Below are 22,121 nucleotides of genomic sequence, written 5' to 3'. Positions count from 1 at the left end.
GATCATCCAACTTAAAAAGTTTTCAGTCACATCATTATACTTTTACGAAAATTCATTCAGGTCTCTGACTATTATAATTTATAATGATATCAAGCCTAAGGACACTTGTATAATCATTAATATATGAACAACTACTTACACATAAGTGAACTATATTAATTGCTCAACTACTTGAGTCATGTTCAATAAACTTAATCTAGATTAAACACCTTAATATTAGTTATAGTGTCATCACACAAATGTTTATCAGAACAAATATCCTTCATAATACGAACCAAAATTAAAATTAAAACTACAAGCTATTCTAAACTTTAAATGAAATCTAATGAACATTAACAGTCGGCCCACATAATTAAAATACAAGCTCATACATGATTCCACATAATTCTCTTCATTTCTAGTTTGATCTTTCCCGCCAATAGATGATTTTTTCTTCTGAGATGTGACTTCTCATTGTTTTACTTTCAACGATCAATTTACATGACATTAATGCTATATTTTGATGTGGTATAAAAATCTTTTTATTTTTAATTTTGTTTTAAGGAAATTTGTAGTGAAGTAATATATGTTTGTATGTATGTGTGTGCCGTGTGATATTTATTTTCATACTAATATATTTTGCACTTAATTAGATATTTATTAACTATATTTTAGTATTTATCTTAAAAAAATAAGAAATCCTAAATTAGAAAGAATTTGAGATAAATTATAAAGATTCATATTTATTAGACTACACTCGTTAGAATTATTATTTAGGTCATATAAATTTGCGAAAATCGGATTTGGGCAACTAAATAATTCATGAGAGGTGAAGTGATCTTTTCAAAAGCCAGCTGAAACATCACATGAATATAAAAGAAACTCAATTATGGATAAGGCTTAAAATAAGTGCTTCTTAAAGTAAAACAAAAATGAAGCAGAAGTTAAAAGCAAATTAAGAGTTATAAGTGATTAAAGTGTTCGAGAAAGAAGTGGAAGCTGTGAAACAAAAACTAATATTCTTAACTTTTTATAAGTACTTCTTAATTTTTTACACAAACAATAAAAAATTTCAAATGACGAACTAATTCAGTTTCACTGCAGTTCTTGATTTCAAATGACAAACTGCACAATCAACAACTTTTCTTCTACTTCGATTTGCCATGTTAGACTATTCAACCTGCCAGAAATGCGGAACCGGACTCATGTTTCCGCCTCACATCTGATGTCAAAGAAAATAAATCATAACATACGATCCCTCTACATTTGCATCAGCTTGATTACTGTGAATCATTAAGAAGATTGATATTTTAAGGCACCTACAAAATTATCACTTGAAACAATTTATATATTAAGGGAACGTCCATGAGCATTTCAAGCTTATACCTATCACACAGTACAGAGAAACTTCTATAGGCGTTCCTTGCATATATGAGATCGCTAACAGAGAAACATGATTCAAATTTCAATCATAGGCATTGATAGGATGCCTATGATTCAATTAAGGCTTTTTCCTAATGCCTCCAGATTTTGGAAGATTTAACTACTTAAAAAAGTCCATTGCTAGTAATTTTGCATGTATCCTAAACTTCATATAGTGATATATAATTGAAGGTATACTGAGAAAAAAAAATCAACACCTATATATGAATCTATGCTACGTTACCCGGACTCTTCATTTTGCCTCGAGTACCCGTGTCGGACACTCGACACTCGGACATGGGTATATGGACACTCTGACACTTATTTTAGGCCAAAAACATGTAAAATTTTCAAAATATTGCCGAGTCCGACACTCGGACACGTATCCAGTTTGGACACTTCAGCCGAGTCCGGGTAACATAGAATCTATGTATGAATATGTAGATACATAATATCAGATTAAATTCCAAACACTAACAATCCTTATATAAGCAGCAACCAATCCTTTATATAAGCAGCAAACGAGAAACAAAGAACCATCCAGGGAGAATTTTAGCAAATACAACAACTTATAGTAATTAAGGTGAAAATGTCTTTTCAGATTTTAAACCACGTGCCACAGAAACAGAATTCCAAACACTAACAATCCTTAAATAAGCAGCAACCGAGAAACATAGAACCATCTGGGGAGAATTTTTTGCAAATACAACAGCTTATACTAGTAACTAAGGTGAAAATGTTTCAAAGATTGTTAACCACATGCCACAGAAACAAGTACCGGTATGATGCTTATCACAAATTTATATATATATGTATACATGTTCCTAGCTAGAGAGGTTTGATCATGAGAGTCAATGTTCAGAAGCTGGAGAGGGCAGCTGTACTGTCTTCCACCTGAGAATCAGTCGAAGAGGCTAACTGACAGTTAGTATTTCAAATGCTGAACCCCTAGGGACTTTTCTCCTGCCTCGGATCAGGTTGATTTAAGGCCAACCTTTCCTGCAAAAAATTGTTTATGCATATATTTTACATCATATCAGCAAAAATATTTGACATATAATTATGACATCAGATAGAAGTGAGAACTCTCACCAATGGATCATCCCCATTCTCCGAGCATGGCGGGTAGCCCAGATAAATATACCTTTTCACATCTCTGAAAGTTCTATACTTCTTATCACCATGGTAATAAAACTGTTTACATATAGAGCATCATAAATAATAAATTATAACAATAATATCAAGACAATGACAATAACAATAATAATCACAAAAATGAAGACTTCACGTCACGGATGTAGAAAATATTACAGTATCATGAATACCGCTGGTACGAACACGGACTTCTTTGGTCCAGCCAGTCAGCCTTTCAGCTAAAGGAAGCCAATTCTCATGGCCGAGCGATACAAGCTTTGTGATCTGTACATGGATGTCGAGACAACACAGCATTCTCATTTCATCATATATTTACACAACATTCATTTAAAAGAAATATAATAATAGCTTTCGAATAAGATATAAAATACATGCAAACTCTAAAATAAGCATTATTCTATTGCTGTGGTTTCTCTTTCCTTTACCTTCTCTCTTTTCTCAAAATATAAATTTAGATAAAGCAAGAAGGTAGCTAGAGCAAGTACTTTTTACTTTTTAAATTGGCATTATTCTGTTATGGCCTAAGGCTATATGTGAATTTTAGTGTCAGCTTGACTTTTTGTTCTTGTATATACTCTGTAAATTTGAAGACCTGGCTAAACAATAAATCTAAATATTCTCACCCATCACTTGAATGAACGCAATGGATAGATGAACTTCAATATATGCGCCCTAGAGACTAGCACCAATTGTACTCACCAAATATCAAATTGATTCTAAAATCATTTAAGGCTTCTAGAAGCTTGGGACCACGTACTTATTATGAATGTTAGTGATATACTTATAGTAATCCTGTTAGGATTCACTTGATTTTGATGATAACATAACACTTAGCATTTTATGTAATTTGTTTAAATTCTGTAACTATCAACGGATAGGATAATTCGTTGATAGAATACTTGTCAATTGATAAGTATATTGTAGCATGTCCAAGTTAGAATCTTTATCAACGGATAAGTCATTGATTTTACCAGCATATGAGTTCAATGATCATCGACGGATATATAGAATAGGGTGGATAATTGTAAATATTTTATTCCATGTAATTTTATCTAAGTGAAAGATGATTAACAGATGAAGAGCTAGCAGATATCAATGGATAAGAAATAAAACTTCAACTGATAAAGGTTGTAAATCAATCAACGGATGAACAAGATTTCAACGGAGAAGAATACTTCAACGTATAGTTTAATATCCGTTGGAAATGAGTGATCATGTATTTTGACAGATCACATGGGTTAATTACACATTCTTAGACATGAAAGTATATTTAGAAAACCATAGAAAAAATAGAAACATTCTAAATCCATGCAAGCAGAGTGGATTAAGATCAACATTACAGTCAAAGATGAAGACAATCCACAAAACTTACATGGGACAAAGAGTGAAGATGCAAGGCATACAAGACAAATATTTTATTCATCATATATCCAAAATTTTATTCATAATTTCAACTAAATATTTTTACTTTAAATGTATAAAACTCAACGTATTTTTGTGGTATAATTCAACAAATAATATGCATTTTCAGCTATGGGAATATCAGGTAATAAAATTTCTTCTCATAAGCCTTGATATTTTGATTCTGCTGCTTCAAATCACATGACTAGCACCACATTACCTCTAAATAATGTTCAAAAATACAAATGACGCCTTCATATCAAAAACGCTGATGGTAACTCTTTACCTATAATTGTAGTTGGTGATATATCAACCTCTTTGAATAATGTTTTTGTGTTCCCGAAGTTGTCCACCAATCTCAAATATGTTGGCCAACAGTTCAATTTTCAAAATCTGGTTGCTTTGTGCAGGATCAATTGTTCGGGAAGATGATCACAAAGAGGCCTAAATTGGGACGGCTCTTTCATGTACTCCCATCACCTTCTTCCAGTGTTGAATATATTTCATGTAATGTCGTTGAGTGTAATAAATAAGTGTGGTATAAACGGATAGGACACCCTAATTCTCATGTTCTTGATGTCTTCCTAAAATTTGGCCGGCTTGTAAATGATGTTTCAAATTATTCGAATAAAGATACCATTGATTGTGCGTCTTATAAACTTGATAAAAGCAAAACTCTTCATTTTCCATTGCATAAATCGCACCACTAAAACTTTTAGTCTGACTTGTAATGAGCTTTTCTAACTATTATAAGTTTTATTAGTTATCTTAAATTTTTGTTTGTTGCTTCTTCTGTTTCTACACTACTATAAATTAGGTTGTTTTATTTTTTTTTTGCCAGGGTTTGCTTTATCACAAACAATCTTCTCTGTACTAGCTATTTTGATCTAAATTGCCTAAATTTCTTATTGCTCAACTTCTTCTCTTTCTATTTCTCTAATTAGATCATCAGACTCAATCAGCTCACATGGTTCCCGACTAAGCACATGTGAGTGAAAATTTAATTTTGATATTAATAATTAATTTAATATCAATTAAATAACTTATAAGTATAGATTCAATGTTCATGAATAAGGATTATGTTAAGACATGCTGTATTGTCTTTTTAAGATGTAGCTATATAACTATCTGTTTTTACACACCTGATCACATATGATCCTCGTAAACCCTCATCCTCACACCTTGAGGTTTTAGTAAAATTAGTCACTTAACATGATATGAGAGTTTAGGGTTGCTGGAGACTTTGGAGATCAAAGAAGTAACCATTGGATTACAAGTTAAAGCAACGGCTAAGATTAAATCGATGATTTAAACATTTTTTAAAAATACTCTGTACCGTATACATACATATAGTATCGGAAACTATTATTTAAGTTGCATATATAATAGTCCAGGACTATGATTGTTTTGAGCAATGTTCTTCTACTAAATTACTGCTGAGTTTTATCCGGCACATCTCTCAAACATATATAGTCAATTACAAACCCGAGACTATCATTTAAGTTGCATAATAGTCCAGGACGACGATTGTTTTGAGCAATGTTCTTCTATACTGCTAAGTAATATCCGGCACATCTCTCAAACATATATCATCAGTTACAGATCGAAGACTATCATTTAAATTACATAAGAGTGCAGGATTAAGCCAAAAAATACAATGAAGAGAGCTCTTAAGAAAGTTGCGGATTAGAAAAAGTCAGGCTTGTACAGTTTAAAAGACGGGCTTCGTACAGAAAAAAAAAAAGATGGAAGATTTGCTCGGTTGATTTGCTCAGATGCTTTAGCAGCACTACAATTTGTCTATCCGGAGGATGAAAGAAAATGTGATGAACGAAAAATGTAGCTTACGTTTGCATACACTCAAGAGATAAATAAGGGCTGAAGTACATAACTGAAATTCATATTTTTCGTTATACATGAAACTGCTCCTAGAAACTAGTAACCTCCTTATTCAAATTTAGTATACGGCATGTACGTATAATGGGAATAATGGGAATTAGAAATTAAAAAAATTAACACAATGTCAGCCGTTAGATTAAGTGAAATGAAGGGTTAAGATGTTGATCTCCAAAACTCGAGGATAATTGTGGTCTCGAAGAAATTTTACTCTACACACACATATATATAAGGTCGTGCTATACGGATATCACATTTTAGTGTGAGAACACTTGAGAATATTATTGTTCAGCTGCAAAACAATACAACATTAAAAAAGTAAAATAACTGCAAAACAATTGTGAGAACACATTTTAGTGTGAGAACACTTGAGAATATTATTGTTCTGCTGCAAAACAATACAATATTAAAAAAGTAAAATAACTGCAAAACAATTGTTCTGCACTTTTTGAAAAGTGCATAACCATTATTCTCATTGCTTTCGCGATCAAAACGTGTTCACTTGAATCACTCCCTATATATGTGTGTGTAAATCCATAAACCCATACTCTTTACGTAAACACCGAATCCTAATGTTGTGTTGGGTTGGGGAGAATGGAAAGAAATGAACAAAATTACTTAAAACAAATGGAGACAGGACACAAGTTTTGAAAAAGAATTAAGTGAATGCAAAATTGTTATCATGATGAGATTAGAAAAGAATTTGGGGTAGGAGAGAATATAGCATTTCTTGATCTCTAGTACATGGTGTAGGGAAAGCAACGAGGAAGGAATGAAATTTCTAAACATTTCATTCCATTCTTCCCCAGATCATTCACCATTTTACCCCAACCAAACACCACGTAATTACTACAATTATATCAGCAGCAAACAACATATATTAAACCATCTAGTTAAAAAAAAAATGTCTGGCTACAACATCAAAGTTACTAATTAAAAGAAACACAGATCTGAAACCATGCATAAACATGCAACAGAAACAAGGAAACAAGTGCTTCCCAGGGATTGGCGAGGTTTAATCATTCCAGTCACTGCCTGGATGAGCTTGATACCCCTGCACTGTGGCCTCCCACAAGAGAACGAGTAGACGAAGGGCCTGCCTGAGAATCAGTATTTCGAGCAGGTGGATACCTAGGTCCATAGATCTTCACCATCTTTGGTTCCGGTTGCTTCAACGCCCACCTTTCCTGAAAAGAAATATGTTCATTTATTAATGTCAGTAGAGAAATTACTTAACATATATATAAACTGCATAACTGTCTAGCTCCTTAACTAGTAACAATAATGTCCAGTCATAGTTCTCACCAGTGGCTCATCAGCATTCTCCTCTTTAGGGGGATATCCCAGGTAGATGTACCTTTTGACATCTTGAAAAGTCCGGAACTTCTTATCACCATGATAATAAAACTGTGTATAGCCACCAACCCACACACATATATATGTTATTATATATTAGAAGGTAATAATGATTTATTAATGATTAAGATTTAAAATCGGTAATTAAGAAAGTTTTACATGATCACGATGGGCGTTATTAATCCGAACGCGTACTTCTCTGGTCCAGCCCTCAAGCCTCTCAGCAAGGGGAAGCCAATCCTTATGACCAAGTGATACAAGCTTTGATACCTGTACAGGTACTCCAATAAATTGTACATTATTCCAATAAATTGTTTAATTAAATACATTTTGACAACATTAAACATTTAAATGAATAGTCTCTCTCACTGTACATATGATGCTTAATTATTATTTTTAGAAACAGTATTCAAAATTATATGCAAATCTTCTAATTAATTTTATCTAAATTGGGACCGAGGGAGTATTAAAAGTAAGCTGACCACAAATCAGATATATACATATTTTTCACTCTACTCTAATGAATGCAACAGGCTATAGAAATTACTGATACTCAGTGTAATTACCTCATCTGTCATGTCTGGAACATAACCTTCAGGAAGCTCAAAATTGAACTGATACAATTGCTCTAACCTAGTGTTTAGGTGAGGGGATGGTTCCTGCAACATATTTCAACAAATATATATGCGTTATAAGTAAATACTAAGAGACAATCATATAATTATTATGGAAAAGAAATAATAATTTCCAACTCTATTGATATTGATCTGGTCATTATATAATAAATTGAAGTACATCTATGTATGTAAGTTCTCTAATTGCTTATGACATGTACAGAGAGAACACCTCCGTTAAGTAATAATGTACGTAATAAGATAGTGTAGGATAACAAATCAGACCAAATAATATTTTTTGTTAGTTTAGTATTATTGATTTAAAGAAAGTTAATTGAACACTAGGAGTGTTAATTGATTTAAATAATATATCTATTGTTTTTTTATAATAATTTAACATTTAAATCGGTAAGATTTCATCAAACTTACTTTGGTTATTCTTTTATCAGGAAATTAAATTTGATAGAAATTTTTGTTTTTTTAATTACAAGTTTAATTGACTTATTTAATAGAAAAAACTCACAAACTTATCAAAAAAAAATATAATTTCAAATAATAATACACACAAAAACTAATTGTTATTATAATAAGTAGCATTATTTTATTATTAGTAATACTAATACGTATTAAATGCACACAATATATTATATAAATAAATCAATTTTTATGTAAATTAAATAATTGTCTTTTTCCGGTCAAAAGAAATAATTTTTGTTTCCACAAAAATTATTATATATACAATTAAAAAATCAAAGTCCTAGTTTAGATTATTCTTTATTCCACTATCTAGTTATCTAACAATTTGATGACATTAGTTTAACTAATTAAAATCTTTGAATATAATAATTTGATAGTACATCTAAAGAAACTCAATCAAAAATAATTGGATCTAAAAATTAGATGACAACCATAAAGAAATCCAATCAATTAAAAAGAATTGGATCTAACAATTAGATCTCTTTGAATCTAACAATTTGATGGCAACTTTAAAGAAATTCAATGAAAAACAATTAAATCTTTGAATATAACAATTTGATAATACCTCTAAAGAAACACAATTAAAAATAATTAGATCTAAAAATTAGATGCAACCATAAAGAAATCCCATCAATTAAAAATAATTGGATCTAACAACTAGATCTCTTTGAATCTAACAATTTGATGGCAACTATAAAGAAATTCGATCAAAAACAACTGGATCTGAAAATTAGATGACAACTATAGAGAAATTACATCTAACAGTCAGATGTCAAAATCAAAATTAAAAACGCAACAAGAAACATATAAAAGTGAGTAAAATATTGATCATATTTTGTTTACCTCCATCAATTCTGAGTATGGATTTCTTCTCTTCATTCTCCCGAGACTAGGTTGAGGAATCTATAAATCATAATCTTAAAAAAAATTAAAAACATGATATATGAAGCTAATATAAAATTTATAAATTTACTTTATGAACAGCTTAAGCAAACCTCATAAATTAACCAAATGAGAAAATGAAAATGAAATGATAATATATATATATAGTTATATATACTTAATCATTACCTCCGGTGGAACTAAATCATTCAAATTAGGGCCGTTAACATTAGCAGCAACATTAGTGTGTTGAATTGTATTGTTACAGGCCATGAATAAGATTCAATACCAGTAATAAACTAGCTCGAGGGGAGGAGATGAGTTTTGGCTAGATTGTATAGTTGATAAATCAATTGTAAGGGTTGAGTTTTGGGGATATATAAACTATTACTTCGTGGCGGAGAAAGTAATGTGAGTGTATATAGCGACAAAAGCCTCATAAATTTTGTACGTTACAGACAAAAACCGTTGAGAGAAACGTCAAAATTAAGATGTAACAGATATAAAGTGAGGACGTTATTAAGAGAAACAGTTGAGAGAAAAAGTTGGTCCATGGGTCAAAAGTAAATAGTAGATCGATCTAGCGGCATTCATTTCTATACACTTTTTCTCTCCATTTTTAAATAATATAAAATACAACTCCCTCTATCTCAATTTAAATGAGGTTTAAATATAAAAAATAATATCTACGCACAATAAAAAAATTCAGTTCTTATATCAAATAAAAATTTAGATTCTAAATTTTTATTTGATATAAATTTTATAAAAAATACTTATGTTTAAATGTAATTTTTTTAACACTTTAAAATACTTGTAAATAAGTCAAAAGCAAAATTAGACGGAGGAGTATTAAACACACTACTTTCCTCCGCTTAATTCAATGAGGGGAGTATTGAGTTACTCTAAAGCATGATCGTGGTTTTTCTTAAACACAATACTATGATATTTAAATTAATTATATTAATGTAAGTAACTTAATAGATGATATTATAAATTTAAATTCAAACTTTTACATTATTGTATTAATATCTATTATGTAAATAAAATTAATATTAAGATTTAAACTTTTTTTCACAAATCATGCCATCTCTTAAATAATTTAATTCTCTTATATGAAAATTTTGCTTCTCATTAAAAATAAATGTGAGCTATTATTGTGATTACTAATATCCATTAATATTCTTATATTTAAGGTACCCCTTATTAAAAAAAATGTCCTCTTCCAAGGTCCTTGGATATCATTAACATCTTTAGGATAGTGAAGTTGTGAATATCTTAACTTAAATTAGTGAACATAAATTTTCGATTTTTAATATTTTACTATGTATGATCTTCGAGCACACCAAAAATTATGAAATATAATAACAGTTTTAGTCCAATATGTCTTTGATACATGGCAATGTAATTATGTATATATGTAATGTATATATACACAGACATGCTAGACCGATGAATATATATTTAAGAGTTCACATGTTATATTATTTTATCGGTCACATATTCCAATATAATGTGTAAGGTTTTTTTAAAAAATTTATCTTTTTCTAATTTAATTCTACTCAAATCCGTTTTCCTAGCGTAGCAACCATTATTTTTGTATATAAATATCTGATTTTCGTACTTACTATTCAATACAACACCACACCATATTCTCCAATACAAACTGATATTATTTTTAACTATTTATTACACTCAATATGATTTTTTTTTTAATATTAATTAATATACTCATTTGTTACGTATATAAATTATTATATCTATTATCTCAATATAATACCACACCAAGATATTTACGATCATGAATAGAAACACTATCTTTTAATGGAATTCTTATATGCATAAAAAAATCAATTTAATTTATATTATTATTCTACATATGAACAATTGAATTTTAAATGACTATTATTGATATATAAATAATTTAAAAATCCATTACTCATATGCAAAACTAACATAATACATAGAACACAGTATAATCACTATAATCAACCCCAATATAACATAGTATAACATAATACGTAATGTATTAGATGGAGATAAATAGATAGTTTATTTGATGTGTACTCTTTTGTAAATGAATTTTAAAATTTGAATATGATTTACTCATATCATTGTTTTCTTGTGTTTTTCGAATCTAATTTTTTGTGTTTTCGCCAAATAATGTCATATATATACACATAGGTACAATACCATTACATAATCTTGTGTAGGGGTGAATACCGGTTGGGACGGTTGGGTTATGGAGAATAAAATGACCCAACTCAATTAGTTCGGTTTATAAAAAATTAACCCATTAGCTCGGTTTATACACATAGGTACAATACCATTACATAATCTTGTGTAGGGGTGAATACGGGTTGGGACGGTTGGGTTAGGGAGAATAAAATGACCCAACTCAATTAGTTCGGTTTATAAAAAATTAACCCATTAGCTACAAAAAATATTCATAACCCAACTTTGTTAATTAAAATTTGGGTTGGGTTGGTTCGGGTTGTTAATAACATTTTTTGGTGCACGAACTTCCCTGAATTCCTGTATACCAGAAGAGACAAGCTCTTGTTAAGCATGTGGAAATGCTAAATATTCTGCTTATTTTAAGAATTAGTACCATAAGCAAAATGTATGCAGAAAACGTATGTAAAAACACTAGGCGCACAATCAGACTACAAAGCATTGGACAAATCAGAACAATTTAACTTGAATTTGATTCCAAATAGGCATCAAATCCAGTAATCCCCTGTATGCTTTAACTTCTATGTGCTAGAACTGGCATATGACTATTTGTATGTAATGTAAAAGTAAGAGAATAAATTATTGGGCCATGCAAGACTTGGTAAACTGGAACAAACAATAAATTACAGCAACTAACAACACTCACCTTAAGAACATAACATAACTGTTAGGCCCTTCATTTGAGCAGAACATAATCACTTGACAAAGTGTAGTAACAGTCATCAATACCAAATATAAACATTTCATGCAAATATTAGCTCACTTGATAAGAGGAAGAAACAACAGGAAGATAAAACAATGGTTAACACAAACCAGACTTAAATTTATCTATTTTTATATAAACGGGTTGGGTTGGGTTGGTTAAGGGTTATAATATGTTAAAACCTGACCCAACTCATTTTATTCGGGTTTTTCAAAAATGAACCCATTTAATTGTCGGGTTTGAATGGTTCGGTTTAATCGGTTCAAAAAAGGGTTGGTTTGGGTCGGTTATGTTCACCCCTAATCTTGTGTATCAGTTTCCCTTTAAATCTAATGGAATTTAGTTACAAGTTCGTTGGTCCATAAAATATTAGTGTTTAATACCATGATGTATAATTTATAATTGTATAGTTATTTAGACAAATTGATTTAATGTGGACTAAAGTATTTTAAATGGTGTTGGCTATAATTATGGTTGGCTAAAATAGACGTAAGATATTCAATGGGATTGGCTATAAAAGCATCTCCAACAATGAACAGTTCTACTCTATATTTGTTGATACACTACACGCTTATAAGAAATCTGTAGGAAGGTTACACGTCACTTATTACCATGGTTGTCATGTCGGTCGACTAGTCGCGACTAGTCGTCGACTAATCGACTGAGCGGTAAAGGGCTGTCGACTCAACATGCCGACTAGATGAATGTATATATTTCGTCCGCCTGGTCGACTAAGCGGTCGACTAGTCGACTAGTCGAGCCGCTAAGTCGTTCGGGTCGTCGACTGGTTTATAACCCGGTCCAAACCCGGTCCAAACCCGGTCAATCTTTAATAAAAATAAAAAGGAAAGGGTCTGTGTAATAAAACCCTATTCCACGCCGACTCTATTCCAACGACGACTCTATTCCAACGACGACTGCTTCTTTAACAGGTAATTCATCTTCTCTTCTCCTTCTCTTCTTCAATTCGTCTTCTCTTCTTCTTCTCTGTCTAACTATTACTATGTATATTGTATGTATGTATAATTATATAAGTGTACATATATGTGATAACTTATAACTTTAAACTGATTGAGTGATTGTATGTTTGTCGCTTGTATAATTGTATGATTGAATTTGTGTTATATGAACTTGTACAGAACTACTTGCTTGTTTTAGGCTAATGGCAGGAAACTCAAACTATGAAGATTATAATCCATCCAAGGACCCGACTCGAAAAGCAAAGTCTTCTGATCCTTAGATAGCAAGTAGTTTACTTTGTTGTTAACTCTTTTCGCTTCCCATTCTTAATTTTTAGAATCTGAAATAAAATATTGTGGAAGGTGTTAGAACTTAAAAATCTAAACTACATAATACAAATATATAAATGTGTGTGTGTGTGTGTGTGTGTATATATATATAATTTATAATAATATATTATATTTTTATCGACTAGTCGGTTAGCAGGAGGTCTATCGACTCGCCTCGACTCATCGACGTGACAACCATGCTTATTACTATATTAAAGTGATATATTCTATTTATAACATTTTAAAATATTAATCACATACTATTTTTAAATTATAGTCAACCAATATAGTCAATATCATCGAAGTAAAATGACTGCTCAGCAAATTTCACATTATATTATACATGTCTAATTTAGCCAACCATTATAACCAAACACATTGGAGATATTCTAATGGTTGACTAAAATGGATGTAAGATATTTTGTAAATTTGTTGAACCTCTAACACATTTTGTTTTGATGGTACATACTATATTGATTGGCTATATTATTAAAAATAGCATGTTGTTATTATTTCAAGTTGTTATAAGGAGAATGCATTGTTTTTATATGGTAATTGATGATGTAACATTTGCTAAGATATGTAGAGATTCGACAAATATAGTCATCCATTAGAGATTTGATAAAATTATAGATAAAATGAAAGTATGATCGGGCTGTGATATTTTCGTGAGATGATCTATATTTTTTTTATTTTTGATATGAGAACTCATTTTTTAATTACAAATTTTTTATGGTTGGAGTTGCCCTTATATAAATATATCACATCTTGTGACTATGGAGAATACGGTTACTTAAATAATCAAGTTCTTGAATGAGTATAAAAACAAAATCTTGAAACTTGTTACTGCATCATCCAATTTAAAGTTTTTCATTCAAAATGGGTAAAGTATAGGGTTAACTAGCGTTTTGGTCACTCAAACTGATCGGAAACTTGCAATTGGATCATCCAACTTAAAAAAATTTCATTCACATCATTATACTTTTACGAAAATTCATTCAGGTCTCTGGCTATTATAATTTATAATGATATCAAGCCTAAGGACACTTGTATAATCATTAATATATGAACAACTACTTACACATAAGTGAACTATATTAATTGCTCAACTACTGGAGTCATGTTCAATAAACTTAATCTAGATTAAACACCTTAATATTAGTTATAGTGTCATCACACAAATGTTTATCAGAACAAATATCCTTTATAATACGAACCAAAATTAAAATGAAAACTACAAGCTATTCTAAACCTTAAATGAAATCTAATGAACATTAGCAGTCGGCCCACACAATTAAAATACAAGCTCATACATGATTCCACATAATTCTCTTCATTTCTGGTTTGATCTTTCCCGCCAATCGATGATTTTTTTTTCCGAGATGTGACTTCTCATTGTTTTACTTTCAACGATCAATTTACATGACATTAATGCTATATTTTGATGTGGTATAAAAATCTTTTTATTTTTATTTTTGTTTTTAAGGAAATTTGTAGTGAAGTAATATATGTTTGTATGTATGTGTGTGCCGTGTGATATTTATTTTCATACTAATATATTTTGCACTTAATTAGATATTTATTAACTATATTTTAGTATTTATCTTAGAAAAATAAGAAATCCTAAATTAGAAAGAATTTGAGATAAATTATAAAGATTCATATTTATTAGACTACACTCGTTAGAATTATTATTTAGGTCATATAAATTTGTGAAAATCGGATTTGGACAACTAAATAATTCACGAGAGGTGAAGTGATCTTTTCAAAAGCCAACTGAAACATCGCATGAACATAAAAGAAACTCAATTATGGATAAGGCTTAAAATAAGTGCTTCTTAAAGTAAAACAAAAATGAAGCACAAGTTAGAAGCAAATTAAAACTTATAAGTGATTAAAGTGTTCGAGAAAGAAGTGGAAGCTGTGAAACAAAAACTAATATTCTTAACTTTTTATAAGTACTTCTTAATTTTTTACACAAACAATAAAAAATTTCAAATGACGAACTAATTCAGTTTCACTGCAGTTCTTGATTTCAAATGACAAACTGCACAATCAACAACTTTTCTTCTACTTCGATTTGCCATGTTAGACTATTCAACCTGCCAGAAATGCGGAACCGGACTCATGTTTCCGCCTCACATCTGATGTCAAAGAAAATAAATCATTAAATACGATCCCTCTACATTTGCATCAGCTTGATTACTGTGAATCATTAAGAAGATTGATATTTTAAGGCACCTACAAAATTATCACTTGAAACAATTTATATATTAAGGGAACGTCCATGAGCATTTCAAACTTATACCTATCACACAGTACAGAGAAACTTCTATAGGCGTTCCTTGCATATATGAGATCGCTAACAGAGAAACATGATTCAAATTTCAATCATAGGCATTGATAGGATGCCTATGATTCAATTAAGGCTTTTTCCTAATGCCTCCAGATTTTGGAAGATTTAACTACTTAAAAAAGTCCATTGCTAGTAATTTTGCATGTATCCTAAACTTCATATAGTGATATATAATTGAAGGTATACTGAGAAAAAAAATCAACACCTATATATGAATCTATGCTACGTTACCCGGACTCTTCATTTTGCCTCGAGTACCCGTGTCGGACACTCGACACTCGGACATGGGTATATGGACACTCTGACACTTATTTTAGGCCAAAAACATGTAAAATTTTCAAAATATTGCCGAGTCCGACACTCGGACACGTATCCAGTTTGGACACTTCAGCCGAGTCCGGGTAACATAGAATCTATGTATGAATATGTAGATACATAATATCAGATTAAATTCCAAACACTAACAATCCTTATATAAGCAGCAACCAATCCTTTATATAAGCAGCAAACGAGAAACAAAGAACCATCCAGGGAGAATTTTAGCAAATACAACAACTTATAGTAATTAAGGTGAAAATGTCTTTTCAGATTTTAAACCACGTGCCACAGAAACAGAATTCCAAACACTAACAATCCTTAAATAAGCAGCAACCGAGAAACATAGAACCATCTGGGGAGAATTTTTTGCAAATACAACAGCTTATACTAGTAACTAAGGTGAAAATGTTTCAAAGATTGTTAACCACATGCCACAGAAACAAGTACCGGTATGATGCTTATCACAAATTTATATATATATGTATACATGTTCCTAGCTAGAGAGGTTTGATCATGAGAGTCAATGTTCAGAAGCTGGAGAGGGCAGCTGTACTGTCTTCCACCTGAGAATGAGTCGAAGAGGCTAACTGACAGTTAGTATTTCAAATGCTGAACCCCTAGGGACTTTTCTCCTGCCTCGGATCAGGTTGATTTAAGGCCAACCTTTCCTGCAAAAAATTGTTTATGCATATATTTTACATCATATCAGCAAAAATATTTGACATATAATTATGACATCAGATAGAAGTGAGAACTCTCACCAATGGATCATCCCCATTCTCCGAGCATGGCGGGTAGCCCAGATAAATATACCTTTTCACATCTCTGAAAGTTCTATACTTCTTATCACCATGGTAATAAAACTGTTTACATATAGAGCATCATAAATAATAAATTATAACAATAATATCAAGACAATGACAATAACAATAATAATCACAAAAATGAAGACTTCACGTCACGGATGTAGAAAATATTACAGTATCATGAATACCGCTGGTACGAACACGGACTTCTTTAGTCCAGCCAGTCAGCCTTTCAGCTAAAGGAAGCCAATTCTCATGGCCGAGCGATACAAGCTTTGTGATCTGTACATGGATGTCGAGACAACACAGCATTCTCATTTCATCATATATTTACACAACATTCATTTAAAAGAAATATAATAATAGCTTTCGAATAAGATATAAAATACATGCAAACTCTAAAATAAGCATTATTCTATTGCTGTGGTTTCTCTTTCCTTTACCTTCTCTCTTTTCTCAAAATATAAATTTAGATAAAGCAAGAAGGTAGCTAGAGCAAGTACTTTTTACTTTTTAAATTGGCATTATTCTGTTATGGCCTAAGGCTATATGTGAATTTTAGTGTCAGCTTGACTTTTTGTTCTTGTATATACTCTGTAAATTTGAAGACCTGGCTAAACAATAAATCTAAATATTCTCACCCATCACTTGAATGAACGCAATGGATAGATGAACTTCAATATATGCACCCTAGAGACTAGCACCAATTGTACTCACCTCATCATCCATCACCGGAACATAATCTTTTGGCAGCACAAAGTTAAACCGAAAAAGTTCAGCTAGCATGGTTCTTAATTTAGGCCGCTTTTGTTGTTCTGTCTCCAACTCTATGGCCATCTGTTGCTGCATCATATCCCAATATATAAGTTTAAGCGTTTAACAACTTTGCATATAAGATAAGTGGAAATAATTGCATTAAAAGCATAAGAATTACATTACATTTTGATTTTCACTTTCCAAAGTACCTCAAAATTAACTGTAAGCCCCTACAAACTTCGTACTATGTACAATAGTATTCAGTTGTATATATGGACATATATATAATTCGTTAGGAAACCAACTCATCATATATCAAATTGATTCTAAAATCATTTAAGGCTTCTAGAAGCTTGGGACCACGTACTTATTATGAATGTTAGTGATATACTTATAGTAATCCTTTTAGGATTCACTTGATTTTGATGATAACATAACACTTAGCATTTTATGTAATTTGTTTAAATTCTAGAACTATCAACGGATAGCATAATTCGTTGATAGGATACTTGTCAATTGATAAGTACATTGTAGCATGTCCAAGTTAGAATCCTTATCAACGGATAAGTCATTGATTTTACCAGCATATGAGTTCAATGATCATCAACGGATATATAGAATAGGGTGGATAATTGTAAATATTTTATTCCACATAATTTTATCTAAGTGAAGGATGATTAATGGATGAAGAGCTAGCAGATATCCATGGATAAGAAATAAAACTTCAACTGATAAAGGTTGTAAATCAATCAACGGATGAACAAGATTCTAACGGAGAAGAATACTTCAACGTATAGTTTAATATCCGTTGAAAATGAGTGATCATGTATTCTGACATATCACATGGGTAAATTACACATTCTTAGACATGAAAGTATATTTAGGAAACTAAAGAAGAAACAGAAACATTCTAAATCCATGCAAGCAGAGTGGATTAAGATAAGCATTACAGTCAAAGATGAAGACAATCCAGAAAACTTACGTGGGACAAAGAGTGAAGATACAAGGCATACAAGACAAATATTTTATTCATCATATATCCAAAATTTTATTCATAATTTCAACTAAATATTTTTACTTTAAATGTATAAACCTCACCGTATTTTTGTGGTATAATCCAACAAATAATATGCATTTTCAGCTTTAGGAATATCAGGTAATAAAATTTCTTCTCATAAGCCTTGATATTTTGATTCTGCTGCTTCAAATCACATGAATAGCACCACATTACCTCTACCTATAATTGTAGTTGGTAATATATCAACCTCTTTGAATAATGTTTTTGTGTTCCCGAAGTTGTCCACCAATCTCAAATATGTTGGCCAACAATTCAATTTTCAAAATCTGGTTGCTTTGTGCGGGATCAATTGTCCGGGAAGATGAACACAAAGAGGCCTAAAGTGGGACGTCTCTTTCATGTACTCCCATCACCTTCTCGAGTGTTGAATTATGTTTCATGTAATGTCGGTGAATGTAATAAATAAGTGTGGCATAAACGGTTAGGACACCCTAATTCTCATGTTCTTGATGTCTTCCTAAAATTTGGCCGGCTTGTAAATAATGGTTCAAATTATTCGAATAAAGATACCATTGACTGTGCGTCTTATAAACTTGATAAAAGCAAAACTCTTCATTTTCCATTGCATAAATCGCACCACTAAAACTTTTGGCCTCGTACATGCTAATGTATATATATCACATGTAATTTTTCATCAGCAGTACAAATATCTTGTTACCTTTATAAAGGATTTCACTCGTTTCACTTGGGTATATTTTCTTCGCTCTAAAAACGAGATCTTTCATGTGTTTAAAATTTCCATGCTTCAATTGAAACACAATTTTCTGCAAAATCATAATCTTGCGGTCAGATTCCAGGCGTAAATATATCTCAAATTAGATCCAATCTATTCTTCAAAGTCAGGGAATCATATCACAACGTTCTTGTCCATCAACTCCACAACAAAATGGTATTGGCCAGAAGAAATAATCATCATCCTTGATGTCGTTCGGACCATTCTTATTGATTCTTGTGGTTCATCCCATTTTTTGTGTGAAGCTTTGTTTACCGCTATTTGTTTGATTAATAGATTACCATTTCCCACCTTAAACAATAAATCTCCCTACCTTCGATTCTTTGAAGAGGCACCAAATTACTCCAAAGTCTAAACTACATATTTTCGGATGTGTTTGCTTCGTTCATCTTCAACCACATGAAAGGAATAAACTTACTGCACAATCTGTCAAATGTGCTTTCTTAAGATATGGTGGCACCCAAAAAGGTTTTCTTTGCTATGATCCTGATGTACGTCGAGTGTGTGTGTCTAGAAATGTAATTTACTTTGAAAATTAACCATTTTTTAGCACACAAATGACTCCACAACCCCATCTATAGCTATATTACCTCGTTTTTCCCAAGTCATCAACATCAACACAAAGATTTAAATTTGGTCATGTTTATAATAGACGTAAGGCTTCCACTACGGCTCCTCCGACTCTTTCCGACGCATCTGATCCTAATTTACAGTGATTCGACTCTCTCCGACGCATCTGATCCTAATTTACCAGTATCCAGTGATCCACCTCCGGTTCGAAGAAGATCTATAAATTCAAAACCTCATACACATATAGTTTTTCAAATCCAGTAGCCATGTCCACTACTTTGTCTCCTATTTCAATTCTCACTTGTTATAAACAGGTTACGGCACAGAAATGTTGGCAACAAGCAATGAAAACAGAGTTTCAAGCTCTTGCAGAAAATCATACTGGGGACATTGTTTCCTTACCTCCGAGTATCAAGCTAATCGGTAGTAAGTGGTCTCCAGAGTGAAACTGAAGTCTGATGGCTCACTCCATAAATACAAAACTCGACTAATCGTACTTGGCAATAAACAAGAATATAGCATTTATGAAGAGGCTTTTGCACCAGTTGTGAAAATGACTAATTGTACTTGACAGTAAACAAGAATATGGTATCAACTAATATGGTCTTTTCTTCAAGTTCAAACACTTACCTTCATGAAAAATTGTTTGTACAGAATATATGATATAAAATCTTATATTCTTAGGCAGTCGTACGCTAATTATATCCTTATAATACAATTTGTTACGGGCGCAATTAGCCTAAGAAAAACGGCATGCCTAATTGTAACCTGGTCCCAAAAATGGTGGAGAACTTTCATAAGACCAATTAGCCGAAGAAAAATATGGTAAGCCTAGTTGTAATCTTGTCCTCCAAAGGTGGAGGAGGAAGACGAAGAGAGTTGTCTTACGTTTATAATTTTTTCATTCGATAAAAGATAGAATTAAGAAAAAAAAATCACACTACTAATTCAATAATAGGAGTATAATATTTTTATACATATGCATGCATTTAACAAGAAAAAATATAAGTAATTAATAAATTAAAATAAAATAAATAACGAGCAGCCCATAAGGTAGTACAGTATGTCTAATATGTATACACTGTCGTATTAGTGACGCATAAAATTATTAAATTCCAATGCATACTATTTATTGTTTTATTTTTTTTGCCAAAATACATACTATTTAAATACTACTAAAACATACATTATGTATTAATTATAATTTACAGATAAAGCCATTTATCCGGTAAAAATGAACTAGAACTTTAATTTTTGAGAAAATTCTGGTAACTGCACACAAAAATATAGGGGTGCGGGCCTAACGGGTCGGGTATGTTGTACAGCTCCTCGTTATTATCATCTAAATAAAATTGCACAGATCTAACGATTAATTCGCAACTCGAATGGGAAAGTAACAGGATAGATACATAGATAGATACAGTGAAGATGTATGTATTGCTTAGTTTCGAAACATACCTGCATCAATTCCGAGATTTCCCTTCTCTTTCGCCTTTTGTTACTCGAGCTCGAAGCTGAGTTCGCTGCCGCCTGAATAATCGGCGCTAGACCGTTAATTGTCATAAACAAATCTAATTAAACACAAATAAACAACGAAACTAGCATAGACGAACACGAAGAAGAGGATAATAATTAGAAATCAACTCACGTGCTCCGGCAAGACGAAAGATACGGGCGTCGCCGAAATCGGAGCGTCGGGGTCCGAAAGCATCGGCTGCGGCGGAGACAATGGTTGTATATAAACGATTTAAGAAGCTCGGAAACGAGAAATTGGAGAAAAATAGATGATGAATATCGATTGATTAAAATATTACCTCGAATGGAACTAAAGCGGTGGTGTTAGCATCGGCAGCAGCAGAATTGTCGTTTTGAATTGCGGTGTGGGAAGCCATGGATAAGTGAAATGTTGTTGAAACAGGATTTCCTGAGGTTTATGAAATAGTTTGGGGAGAAGATGAATGTGCGAGGTGAGTTGAGTGGAGATTTTATATATGAGTTTGGGGAGTTCACAATTGTGTAGGCGAGAAAGAAATGTAGGCGCGCATTGCAAGAAAAAATAGAAACAAATTCAAATATATTTCAACTTCAAATACTTTTC

General features: G+C 31.6%; 1 protein-coding gene across 4 annotated transcripts; it reads right to left on the bottom strand.

The window, feature by feature from the left end:
- Positions 1–1,976: 1,976 nt before the first annotated feature.
- On the bottom strand, positions 1,977–22,099 carry LOC108216953 (uncharacterized). Of its 4 annotated transcripts, none has more exons than XM_064091664.1 (7): positions 21,838–22,099; positions 21,672–21,737; positions 21,482–21,553; positions 17,604–17,729; positions 2,713–2,820; positions 2,494–2,595; positions 1,977–2,400 (listed from the first exon to the last, which is right to left on the bottom strand). In XM_064091664.1, the coding sequence occupies exons 1-7, from the start codon at positions 21,913–21,915 to the stop codon at positions 2,350–2,352; spliced, it is 603 nt and encodes a 200-aa protein (XP_063947734.1). In that variant the 5' UTR covers positions 21,916–22,099; the 3' UTR covers positions 1,977–2,349. The 4 variants fall into 4 exon arrangements, with proteins under 4 accessions (XP_063947734.1, XP_063947735.1, XP_017245302.1 ...); XM_064091665.1 differs by having other exon boundaries at positions 1,977–2,395; XM_017389813.2 differs by lacking the exons at positions 1,977–2,400; positions 2,494–2,595; positions 2,713–2,820 and adding exons at positions 16,328–16,743; positions 16,842–16,943; positions 17,061–17,168 and having other exon boundaries at positions 21,838–22,094.
- Positions 22,100–22,121: the final 22 nt, after the last annotated feature.

The sequence above is a fragment of the Daucus carota genome, chromosome 4 (genome assembly GCF_001625215.2).
Source record: "Daucus carota subsp. sativus chromosome 4, DH1 v3.0, whole genome shotgun sequence".
NCBI classification, from domain to species: domain Eukaryota; kingdom Viridiplantae; phylum Streptophyta; class Magnoliopsida; order Apiales; family Apiaceae; genus Daucus; species Daucus carota.
This window is presented reverse-complemented; position numbering and strand designations above follow the sequence as displayed.

What these genes read in the sequence shown, in the direction of transcription:
- LOC108216953 (XM_064091664.1), bottom strand. Translation starts at nt 21,915, where the DNA reads ATGGCTTCCCACACCGCAATTCAAAACGACAATTCTGCTGCTGCCGAT. An exon ending in CTTTCGTCTTGCCGGAGCAC is followed by an intron (nt 21,554 to 21,671) that starts GTGAGTTGATTT and finishes CCGATTATTCAG; the next exon opens with GCGGCAGCGAACTCAGCTTC. An exon ending in CCAGCGGTATTCATGATACT is followed by an intron (nt 2,596 to 2,712) that starts GTAATATTTTCT and finishes ATATGTAAACAG; the next exon opens with TTTTATTACCATGGTGATAA.